This window comes from Epargyreus clarus, unplaced genomic scaffold (genome assembly GCF_041222505.1).
Source record: "Epargyreus clarus isolate Ecla_fem2 unplaced genomic scaffold, WU_Ecla_fem_2.2 ptg000007l, whole genome shotgun sequence".
Classification (NCBI taxonomy): domain Eukaryota; kingdom Metazoa; phylum Arthropoda; class Insecta; order Lepidoptera; family Hesperiidae; genus Epargyreus; species Epargyreus clarus.
The window spans coordinates 20644741-20657806 of record NW_027332215.1 but is presented as its reverse complement, the minus strand read 5'-3'; the positions used below and the strand labels follow the sequence as shown (position 1 = coordinate 20657806).

The window sequence follows — 13066 nt, the reverse complement described above, 5'->3', positions numbered from 1 at the left end:
AATTACCTACTTAGGTACCTATAAAATTATGTGAGATGCCAGAAACGGCTGACTTTTTATGTATCATTTATACTAAAAACGCAGTCAAAAGTTAATATGTGCCGTAAACATATTATGGTAGTTAAATATGCATAACTTGTATGAGGCCAACGGCATAAAAACATGATATAGGTATCTACTCGTAAGTACTTGGGAACCTGTTAATACAACGAAGTTATTAAATACCATTAATACAAACTCTTTTAACCTGGGTAACTATAAAATTTAAATGACTTCAGTTTAGTTAAGTATTTTATATAGGTAAGTGACTAAGGTTGATACCATAGATATACTCGTCTTTATTAGTAGTATATCGATGGTTGATACTGATAATGAGACGAGCACCGCATATAAAACAACAATATCTATTGCCGCTCTATACAAAATCTATGCAAATGAATAAAATGGTAATCTATGTTATACCAACGTGTCAGCTATTTCCTGAGCTCTTATTTGTGTAAAATGTTGACTTCATAGTTATCGTATTGTTCGGAAAATTGACTCTATATAGGCACTCCGCCACGATGCGAAGACAGTTCATGCCAGGTTTTTGGAACATTTGGTCTGATTCTGATTTGGTTTTCTAAGCAGAATTTCAATTAATGTATAATACTTTTTACCAATCCACACCGGACCAGCATGGTTTGTGTAAGGAATAAGGATACGAGTACCTATCTACCAATTTACAGTCCATCGTAATATTTGACTCGTATGCATAGGTATAAATATCACCAAAATATAATTTCACACAGCATTATAAATACAAGAAGTATACATTTATCTTGTAAGTACATGTTTGAATACGAATTAAAAATTGAATTTTGCGAGATTAATCTCGAAAGCTAATTACAATATTAAATTTAGAACAGACATACTGTGCTGAGCAGAACAAGCAATATTGCTGGAAAACAATTTTAATTTTACAATATTATTTAATTTTGCAAATATTTTCTGACGAAAAAAAGGTTTTTGTTATAGGGCCCTTATCGGTTGCTAAGCAACGGTTGTTGGTAAACGTCCTTCTTCCAATTTGGCTTGGGCAATGACATTTTCGTCTTTATTAGTAGTATATCGATGGGCTTGGGTATAGATATCGGTCCTATGTCTGCAAATGCCAGTAACTAAAAATACAGGTCTATGAGTCAAATACTGTCGCCTTTAACCTGTAACTTGTCATTTTTCAACAAACCAGCGATATACCTACTCGTACTTCATCATTTGATAATTTATTACATACCTATAATTAATGTCAATTAGTGACACCTTATCCTTGTATGCATCGATATACTACTAATAATATCGATGCTTGTATGAATATTTAAAACCTAGATTAGACTTGTATAGACTTTCAGATTATTAAAAAAATACAATAAAATGCGAGAGATCTTTAGGAACTGTAATTATTCATCCAGGCTATTGAACATATTATTATTCCGGACCCCCAGTACTCAAAAAATCCTTTCCGCTACCCCCACGGCAGAGAAGAATCCATGCAGGGTTTCCCCGTGAAAAATAAACTGACCAAGTGCGAGTCGGTCTCGACGGTTTTGAAGGTGGTAGAACCCTTTGTGTTTCGACTCCGGCGGCACCACCGCCACACCTATTTCTACCAAATAACAGCAGTGTTAGGCGCTGCTGTGTTCCGGTTTGAAGGGTGTGGTAAGGAAGACAGACTTTTCCGAGGCGTTCCAGCTTAGTCCTCAGGGGTAGCGGCGCATCTGTGGCCGACCTCAGGTAGGAATATCTTATCTTATCTGGGGTTGATTAAAGATGTCCATGGGCGGCAGTAGCCACTTACCATCAGGTGGACTGCATGCTCGTCTGCTACTGTTACATAATAAAAAAAATTAAAAAGTTTTGGTCATGACGCCTGTGACGCCCCCTCCCCCTGCGGGACCGCATCTGCATTTAGCAGTCTTTTGGGATAATGCATGATTGATAGTGAACTTCGGCTTCAAGCCTCTCTGTAATGAGTAGTACCTACCTCATTTTAAATCCTATTTCTACTACATGTTTATTATGTAGGTACTTAAACAATTCATTCCCTACTATTCTTTATATGTACATGTAATTATGTAAATGACTCTCTACCAATTGTTATCTGGCGTTTTGTTGGTTATGTTATTATCTATTTTAGCCTAATTACGAGTACGTCAGTACAGTTACAACTTTTAGAGTAAATTAAAAATATAGTAACGAATTTATCTTCCTATTGATTGATTACAAAATATAGATACTGACGTTTCAATTGAGATATAAGTTTTATCAGACTTCCAAGAAAAGTTATGTTTTACGGGCATATCTTGTATGATTATTATTTATTATTTCAAATCTTCCAAACGATTGGATATATTTCGACACTTATCTACCTAATGTGTCGTTATATATATTTGTATTAAATACCAAGTGTCCTTAGGTAGGTGTTGAAAAAAAAAATATCTAGGTACATTTCAAAATAAGATGACAGAACACTGGTTTTACTTCGAGAGCACCACCGCCACATAGCCTATTAACAGCAATGTTAAGAGCTGCTGCATTCCAGTTTGAAGGGTGCGGTAAGGAAGACATACCTATTTTTTCAAGGCATTCCAGCTTAGTCCTCAGGGGTAGCTGCGCATTTGTACCTGACCTCAGGCAGGAATCTTATCTGGGTTGATTACGTATGTAATGTACGAGTACATGACAGCAAACATACCATCAGGTGGTCTGCGTGCTCGTCTGCTACTCTTATATATTGAAAAAATATTCACTACGTTTATCATATGCCATTTTTGAGTGCAGGGGAGGAGGGCCGCCACTAGTCAATATAATGTTGCTAAGCTTTCAAAACTACCCAAAAATGGAAAGCTTTAACGACAATATTTATCAGTTTTAATATATTTTTTCTAATAATAATGAAAAAGAAATGTGCAAATTATTAAAAAGCAACGTAAGATCTAGTTTTAAAAAAATATATTTTATTAATTAAACTAAATATGCAAAACTTTTCACTTTAGGGAAATTGTAAAAATGACTCATGACGCTGACAGACAACAAATAACTCTTTCCGAAAACCTCCACAGCATCAATCTGTAATCAACACCAGATAGTCCTGCGTGAGACCAGCCCAAAAATGCCCTGAGGTTTAAGTTGAAACGCCTCATACAAGTGTCTCCCTTACCGATATGAGGCGACTACACCTTAAAACTGCAGTGCACAACGTTACTGTTATTATTCAGAAAATCAGTATTTAACGTTGATGTTAATAGAAATAAAAATACCAAATTTAATTACATTACAATTAGTTACATTACTGGTATAACAATATCTTAGGAAGGTATTTCTCTTCTGTAAATCCGACGTTAGCAGTTAGTAAGGTTCATAATAAAACACGTGATTATATAAATAAATAACTTTGCTTCTTTATTTCACTGTACCTTTACTTGAATAAATAACAATTTGCGTAATTGAGATCTAAATTACTACAAGAGGTATTTAACTACATAGGTCTAATACTTAAATATATATAATTATTTAGCTTCCCTATATTACAGTATACGGCCCCTGAGCATTATGTTACAAAATTAAGTTTACAAGTAAAAGTACAAACAACGCAAATATTAAGCAACATAATTACATTTAAAGTTACATAAAAAGAGTAAAAATTAACAGGTAAAATAGTTATTGTGCCCCAACACGGATATTTCGCCGACATTAACGATACTTATATTTCGATTTATTATGACATTCGTTTAGGGTACATAGCAGATAGGTATTATTGTTTAATGTTAAGTGGTAAAAGTTTAACGATGCCAAAAAAATAATATATATATAGAAAAAATATTTATTAAAACTTAAATAAGAAGCTGGCCTCTGTGGGCTGATAAACTTTTATTTTATAACATTTAATATCAAGTAGGCAAAAAGTGGACGACAATAATGTCAAACTATATTAAAATTTATCTATAGCAAGTTCTAACCATGAATAACACACTACATTGACTACTAATTTCTAATCAAACTCTTTAGTCTACTTACGTAACGTTTCTAATTTTGTTACGTTGACATTTCATTTACGTACACGACACTTGTTGCTTACTATTTGAATGAGGCTATAAGTGTAGTAATTGTGTACATTTTCTCAATCGAAAACCATATGGCAAAGTACATAATATTCCCTTGCAATCTCTTGTAGACATGTGCAACATTCGAGAAAAGCTTATTACGCTCTTACGTACAGTCAACAGTCATACTCGTATAGCACTATTTACCGAAGATGCAGGTGACAATACAGCACGTATAAAGCGTAATATTATAGTATCTGCTTGAATAATACAAAATAATAATATATGCTTTCAGGTATCGAGCAGCGGTATATACGTAATATGTAATTATGTACCTAAGCTACAGCCTTTTTGACGTCAACCCATTACCGTCCCGCTTCTATATGCCAAAGAATATAGAATTCACACATACTTAAGAACTTTCAGACTTACATGTATCCATCTTCACCGTGTTTTCCTACGCCGTGCTAGTAATAAAAATAATGTATAATACATACAATACAATATTAATTATTATTATATTAACTCACCCTTGGCTACCTAACGAACCTAGAGCTGTTTCTCGAAATTGTATATCTAGGTAAGTGATTCCACTTTACAATGTGCAAATGCTTTAAAAAGCTATTTAAAACAACTACTTCTTCTACCAACTACTCCTATGGCATTCCACTATCAACTAGAACAAAGGGGCTGCAATCAATGTCGCGTGTGGTCAGATTGATCAAAATGATACAATTGAAAGTACATAGAAAGTTGAAAATTGTTAATTTAAAATAGATAGACTTTATGACTAACTATAGCCTTTTGAGTTCGGACGCCAATTAACGAACCCTGGTCTAAAGCTTTAACGCCATACCACCAACCACGATGCAATTGCATGCTCTTTCGATCGGCACGACAAAGATTTGAGTTGGAATGGAAAACGTTCTCGTCAATGCATGCCCTAACCGAATTATAACAGAAAAGCACTGGAAGCTCTGGTGTTGCATATGTCTATAGAGAGCCATGGTCGATAACCACCGGTAAGCCAGTCAACGTATTTTCAAAATTTGAAATAAATATATCACTTAACAATTATTTAACAATTTAACCAATGCAAAGCTAGCGATATAAGGCACTCCACTTTAATGTTAAAATTAATATGATGCTGTAGGCAAAAGACCCAAATCCAGCAAGCGCCTTTAAGATTATTTATATTTGAATACGTCCTTTGGACAACCACATGTACACTCGAGAGCAGTCTTATTGTCAACATTTGGTAATGTAAATATAAGGAGCAATTCTTTTACATTTTACATAACATTTGTAACATTCGCTATATGTAATGTACGAGTACTACTATGTAATGCGCCAGTAATACTTTATTTAAGCACATAGGACATCTATTTAAGTATCACAATTCGACGGTTAAACTATGAAAGACTATTCCTTATTATAAAGATAAAATACTACCATGGATTTCGATATCCTGGAAGTGTTTGAAATATTATTCCGAAGCTTTCCGACATTGGCGTACCGAATGCGATAATGTCGTCAATATTTTTTATTGTCCGTGAGGATTCGATCACGCAATCGGTGCCTGGGACGTGGTTTGGAAGACGGAGAAAACTTGACAAATTGCAAAAAATATATAAAGTATAAAGAAGCGCCATTTATCATTTCTTGCTTATCCGATGCCTTAGTAAAATGCAAATTATATGATAGTGTTAGTATGCGATAATCACGTTGTATTTTATTTATTTAATTTACATAATTGACCGAATTTAGTTTGTGTAACAGGCGCTTGGAAGTACATATTTAGACATAATTTCATTAACTATTCTGGTTCGAAAAATTATCGGTCGTTAAACAACATGTCTGAATTAGAATTAAGTCACAGTTTGCGATGTTCACCTTAACGATTAGCCTTATACAGCGAGTAAATCATTAGATTAAAATTACTTTCATAAGCCAAGAAAGAAGTTAATTCGTCAAAACAGACATAGATTGAAAGGGGTAGGGAGTTAAAATTTAAATGTTTTGTGCTTAGGAAATAGTCGAAGAAGTTAAGATTTCAAAGAAGTGAAGGTTAAACATAAGCAGGCTTTCTTAATGAGTGAACAAGGGTTATGATCATTAAATTTAAGATTCCGCATAAAGAGGTACTAAGAACAGCGTGCTATATACCTAGTATTACTACGTGCTTTTCAACGGCTAAATTGATTGCATGTCTAATTTACTACTACTAATAGTGACAAATATATCGATTTATTTATATAGGTACATATTTGGTGTTTACGAATAAAATATTAATAGGGACGTCTTTTGTAATGCAGGTAATTGAGTAGTTACTGTGTAATCAGTTTTCATCGTCAGTAAATCAGCTTCACTAGGTTAAATTATAATAGGTTAAATTGTACTGTGCATTTACACATTTACGAAAGATATTAATTTTCCTTCGGCTTAACTGCAGGCGGACAAAATGATCTTACAACATTTTTTACGAGAGGTTTGTATATGAATGCCCAGGGCAAGAATATCAGAAAGCCTGAAAAATATAGACTGTAGTAGACGCTCCACCACTTAGAAAACACCTTGAGATCGAAGGGCGCTAGGCTCCAACCCATGAATACGATTGTGTACATTTTAAGGAAAAAGTACATTAAATATTTAGCAGGGCTCTGCCACAATTTGTGATAAATATCTGTCTTGCTTATAATGTACTCTAGTTCCTTTTCCATAAATATTATAATGAACTCGTTAAAGAACGTCATGTAATAGCCAGATCTGGTGCCGTGCCAGAGTGCTAGAAAGAGTAAAGTGAAAAACTGACTGAGGTTACGATTACCGAGGAATTTAAGTCGCTTGTATATGTATTCCGCTGCGAAATGGTTGGTGTTGCAGTTAAAGCTGTCGATGTAGTGCTGGAATTTGGTAGCACTCTCAAATGTCATGAGTCTGATATTGTTGCATCCGTCCCACTTCGAAATTTCGCCTTCATCTGTCTTCTCTGTACCATTATAAGATAATCCAAAACGAATACTGGAAGCTGCAACAAATATGTATCATTGAATTTTCATCATTGAACACTAACTTTGTAACTGGCTATTAATTACAAAATTACTAGCTTTTACTAGCGGCTTCGCTCACATTAGGATATTTTTATCTATTTCGGGATAAAATGTGCCCTATGTCCTTTTAAGAACCCCAGACATGTGTAGAAAATTTACATAGCTACGGCGTGAAAGGGTTGCAAACAAACAAACAAACTCACATTTGCATTGATAATATTAAGAATATAAAATATTTCCACTGCCTAGGCCTAGGGCCTTAAAGTAGGGATCCATTTGAGGGCCCTATTAAATATCCCCTTAAAAAAAAAAATCAGAACAGTACCTAACCGGGACAAAGTCTATAATTTCAAATATTATATCCCCGCTCAGTAATAGTCAGAATATAGAATCAGTCAAAAGGCTGATTATAAAATTAGCTATCATTATAAAAATGACTTTTATGGTTATCCTCAGTTTATTATGATTAATTTATTTTTTTAAATTTATCATCATTACCTTCAGTTAACAACCAACATGAGATGTACTTGTACAGCGCGAAATGTGCCCACAGGCCACAGTAAAGGTGACGATAGAAGATGGAGGTCTCCCAAAACTCATCAGACATCATGTATTTCATGTTGAACACCGACACTAAAACATAGAATTAGGTTAGAGCATTCTACTTTTGTATGATACAATCAAAAATGAATTTTAAATAAAAAATGACTAACCTCCAATTTGAAAGGCTACTAAATATGCCACTCCTTGAACCAGCCTTTTAATAGCATAATTCTCATAGTATTTCGATTCAGTATCAAGTGGAAACTTGTCTGATACAAAGTCAATGTATCGCCGGAAAGAGAATATCGGTCCTACCAGGAAGCAAGATGGGAAATATACAAATCCAATGAGTTCCAAAAAGGTGGGGGGTTCAGTGAGGGCTGTTTTCTTATTGTTAGCAGATAATTCTTCACCCTTCAACATCTTTTTACCATCCCACAAATCAAACGATAGGGCAATCAGTTTTAAAGTTAGCACACAGTGAGGCATTGTCCAAGTGATATCATAATCTTCCGACTCTGTCATAACATATCCGACCAGTAGATATGACAGGTTAAAAACAAATGAAAGAATGACGTTTGACTTCCCCGGCCCAAGTAACTTTGTAGAGAAGTAGATAACAACAACGGGCACTGTGTTGTGAAACATGGATAGACCAAAATTATAGAATGCCAAATCTACTCCTGTTACAATGAAGTAAAGATTCCTGTATTCCTTGTAGCCTCTCACATGTTTATGGTATAATATAGCCAACGGGTATGCTATTAAAATAGACAGTAGAAGTTTCAGTGCCGGTTCTGTTGTGCCAATCAAACTTGCTGCAAATGGTACAGGACTGAGCCCCACCCATCCTAGCAATGACATAAAAAATCCAAACATCTCCTGTAAAAAATAATAAAATTAATGTTTTATAATACCACTAATATGACATTACAATAAACTAAGACTACATTTAAAAGCAGAAATTTGGTCAATAATTAAACCACAATAAAAATAAAATCCCTATTTTCAAGTTGATTAAATTACTTTTTAACATTATATAAATATAACAGATTTATAAACATTCTTCCCTTATATTAGCATATTATAAATTGTTTATCATCACAATATGAAATTATTTTTTATTGTTATTTTAATAACATAATTGAAATGAACAGTGCATTTAAACCAAAGCAGGAATTGAGTTGCAGTTTATCATGCAAGATTTATTACTTTTCTATTAATATTTAAGCATAGTCTAGTCTTCTGTGCATCATATCACTAGCAGATGATTGCACATTAACACCAGAATTGACAATCAGCAGACTTTATATGCACTGTTTCAGATGCACACTTAGTACAAATGATTATGCTTTGTGTGTTCATTCATATATACATAATTTCAAATTCATTTGCTTAGCCTTTATCAGTCAAAGCAATATATAAAGTATGTTGTTTTCTAATAAATGTTGAACAATTTTGATAATTTTAAACTAACTTGAAAGATTGGTTTAAAAAGCTTACTAATGACATTTTCATTAACAAGTAGGCTTTTATGGTTTACTAGAAAGGTAGTCACATTTTAACCAGATATGCTGTTCCCACATTGTGATGCAGTGTGAGCAGTGTGGACTATTTTCAGTTTTTTTCAGTGAATCATACCTAAATAACCTCGACAATGCATTTTTTTCTTTTTCTTATCTTTTCTTTCTTCTTATACTATCACTGTGAATTCAATATTTTACAATCTATATAAAATCAGATTATAGTCGTGTTCGCTATTTTTCATTACTTTATTTTACCCCCAAACATTAGAGAGTAAATAGTAATGACCCAGGACTTTGTAACGATCTTTTGTATACGTTGTAAATACTATACTTGCAACCTCAAAATCAGTTCCCATTAACTCTTTTTCATATAATATATTAATGTTTACTCGGATAAAATCGTCATATCAGACGACCCTAAACTTAATTTACTGACATAATTTGTAATAAAAGCAACCGTAGAAAAATATATTCTTATATTACTATACATACCAATATTAGTGGGCAATACTCACTGTTAAAAAAATGGAATTTTAATTATACACTTCGTCTTAATATAGGGTACAATAATAATTGAAATTTAAATACGTTTTGAATCAAAGCCGTAATACCCATACATAGAGCATCAAGGCATTCTATAATCGAAACCGAACCTCGGCGAAGTCAAGACACACAGCAGTGAGCAGACAGTACTCAGTAGGGATGCGATCTGAGATCGATTAATCGAATAGTCGATCTTTTGGACCAAAAAATCGATTATTTTATTCGATCTCCAGTTTTCAATGAATCGATCTTTCAACCCAGAAAATCGCATTTGATTTTTTCAAAGTTGATTAAATATTAACAATTATAGTTATACAGGTTTTTTGCTAGCGGATATGTATTTCGGTAGTTGTTTGGTACGGAAAACTTTATTTTTCACTCGATCTTTCTTAGGGGCGAAGCAGGTGAGATCGAGGATCGATTTTTGAAAAATCGTCTCTTTGGGCCTCGATTTTTTGGGGGTCGATTTATCACACTTCCATTCGAATCGATTCAAGAATCGACCTTTTTTGGAAAGAATCGCCATCCCTAGTACTCAGTAATCAGTCTGTAATGCATCGGAATTGGAGCAGTTAGGGCTGTGGAAGGAAAATATGTTGTTAGTGAAACATCGATATTATAATACTATCATAATAGGGAATATGCACATTTTTATTTTATTATTTTAAACCACTTATCACATCGTTTTAACATAGTTAAAAATATAAATAATTTTGATGTGAAACATCTATAGCCGCACGTAAAACCGATTTCTGGCGTGGCGACGCATGCCGTGGCCACGCTATACGATGGTATATATATATATACAGTCTATATGCAGTAGTGTGTACGGTGTGGCGACGCGTCGCCATGCGCAATCGACTGTGCGAATTAAGTAGTCATGATTTGAAATAAATTCGTAAATTTTTGTATTTAATGAAAATAAATGTTTATTCAATAAATAGTCATCGTTATCTAGAAAAAAAACGTAATATTTTATTTTATCATTATGACATATTTAGTTCCTATCACAATATGTTCTTTTCTGCATATTACTTTTACAAAATAATATCATTGTTTCACATCTGCCAGGCGTCCCGTGATGGCTCACATTTTTTTTATTAGTATTTGAAATATTTTTTTAAAAATTATTTAAAGTATCAATGAAATTTGACACCTTTGAACGCCGCCATTTTACGCGCTCTTTGAACGACGACGAATGACGTCACGTAGCGTGATTTGAACCACTACTATAAATACATTTTATAGTGTTTTTTCTTTTGCAAAAGATGCGAAAATACGAAAAATGTGGTGCAAGATTATAGGAAACAGATAAAGTATCTCCAAAATCGCATTAACATTTGCATTTACTATAACAAACAATAATTTTAGGTAAATAATTTTAAAATATTGCATTGATCATTTACTTCGTTAAACACACAAAACGCATTATAATCTATTATAATATTATAAAGATAGGTGAACATAGGTGATAGGTTGAAGGTGGTAGAACCCTTTGTGGTTCGACTCCGGCGGCACCACCGCCACACCTATTTCTACCTAATAACAGCAGTGTTAGGCGATGCTATGTTCCGGTTTGAAGGGTGTGGTGAGGGAGACAGACTTTTCCAAGGCGTTCCAGCTTAGTCCTCAGGGGTAGCGGCGCATCTATGACCGACCTTAGGTGGGAATATCTAATCCTATCTGGGGTTGATTACAGATGTCCATGGGCGGCAGTAGCCACTTACCATCAGGTGGACTGTATGCTTGTCTGCTTCTCCTTTATTATAGAAAAAAAGAATGTTAACAAAATAAATTATGATCAATTAAAATTTTCTGAATCGACCTATGCATAAAAACCAGTTTATTCATTTTGCATATTTTAGGTAAATAGTCCGATTATGCTTTGACAAAACTACTTTCAATCATTGTTCTTGATTATTTCTAATAATACTATGTAGAAAAATCCTACTAGGTAATAAATAACACTGTAGGAATATAGCCAAAAACAATTTTTCTCTCAAACAGTTTGAATATCGACGCCGATAAACATCGTAACACGCTATGTGACGTCATTTTCGATTCGACCAATGGGGATGCGTTTTGCAAATTTGAAGTTCTCGCGCATAATTTACGATTTTTGATTAAAGTTTTAAACAATTTAATACGAAATAAAGAAAAAATAAACGTTTATATGTAATTTCAGGACCGTAATGTACCGAGGAAAAAAATAACAAGCAAATCTAAATCACATGCATATTCCCTATTACGGAATATCGATATATGACATCTATATTTCTCAGTCAATGTTTTCTTATGTTCTTAACACACTTTTATTAGCTTGGGTTGTATCTTTGAGCTCAATTTTCACCAATTTCCGCAACTCTGACTAATTTGAAACTTTGCAAACGTATCAAGGATCGATGATAATGCAATAATTTGATAACAGTTTGTCATTATCCTTATTAGATTAATTAATTCCCCAATTTTGGAGTTTACCACAGACTAAAAAGTTATAAATAAATATTGGTTTTAAAAAACACGCTTTTACTGCTCATAGAACTCAAAACTAATAAAATAATTTAAGTTATTAATATAATAATTCAATTCAGAGTAAAAAGCGTGGGGCGCATTTTACTGCGGATTATAACTATTCTCTCATAGATAATTGTCAATAGAATGATTGTAACATTTAAAATATCAAGCATCCCAAGCTTTTTACTCTGAATTGAATTATTATTTTAGTAACTTACATGTTATAAGTGCCTAAAAATCAACTTTTTGCACTGTATGCACTCAACTTTCCGTCCCGGGCCTCCGACGACCTTAATCCGCCACTGGCACTAACATAGCGCTAAATTGACTAAGTTGTAATATGCGCCAAATAAATTCTAATTAATTTGTCTAAATTAATAAAAGTTGAATGAGGCACTCAGTCTAAGAAGTTTATACCTTTTACAAATTTCTACATTCTGTTACAATTTTTTACAAGGGAATTTAAAGAAATTTGCAAGCCTCCCAGGATGGAGTGTTATAGGCCGACCTTGCCAATGAAGTTTTTTTAAATCATAACAATACAACTATATAAAATGACAAATATTTATTTGAAATTGTTTGAGTATTTTGCGAGATTAGCATATACAAACACTTAAATCATTATTTTATGTAAGATATGTCCGTTGTATGAACTATGTTGCGGTGCTGTAAAGAGAAAACAAATTTAAGAAAATAAAAAAAATAAAAACATGTGATTTCGTAATACATACAGGTACATTAAAATTTATTAAATAAAAATGTTATCAATATACCTATATCTATTTATTTAACCCTTGCAAAAAGAATC

At 33.3% G+C, this 13066-nt stretch overlaps 1 protein-coding gene across 2 annotated transcripts; it reads right to left on the bottom strand.

Moving 5' to 3' along the window:
• Positions 1–3415: 3415 nt before the first annotated feature.
• nes (lysophosphatidylcholine acyltransferase 3 protein nessy) lies at positions 3416–9901 on the bottom strand. Of its 2 annotated transcripts, none has more exons than XM_073075062.1 (4): positions 9694–9901; positions 7846–8557; positions 7631–7765; positions 3416–7110 (listed from the first exon to the last, which is right to left on the bottom strand). In XM_073075062.1, exons 2-4 carry the CDS (start codon positions 8552–8554, stop codon positions 6509–6511), a joined length of 1446 nt encoding a protein of 481 aa, XP_072931163.1. In that variant the 5' UTR covers positions 8555–8557; positions 9694–9901; the 3' UTR covers positions 3416–6508. The 2 variants fall into 2 exon arrangements, with proteins under 2 accessions (XP_072931163.1, XP_072931162.1); XM_073075061.1 differs by having other exon boundaries at positions 9717–9901.
• Positions 9902–13066: the final 3165 nt, after the last annotated feature.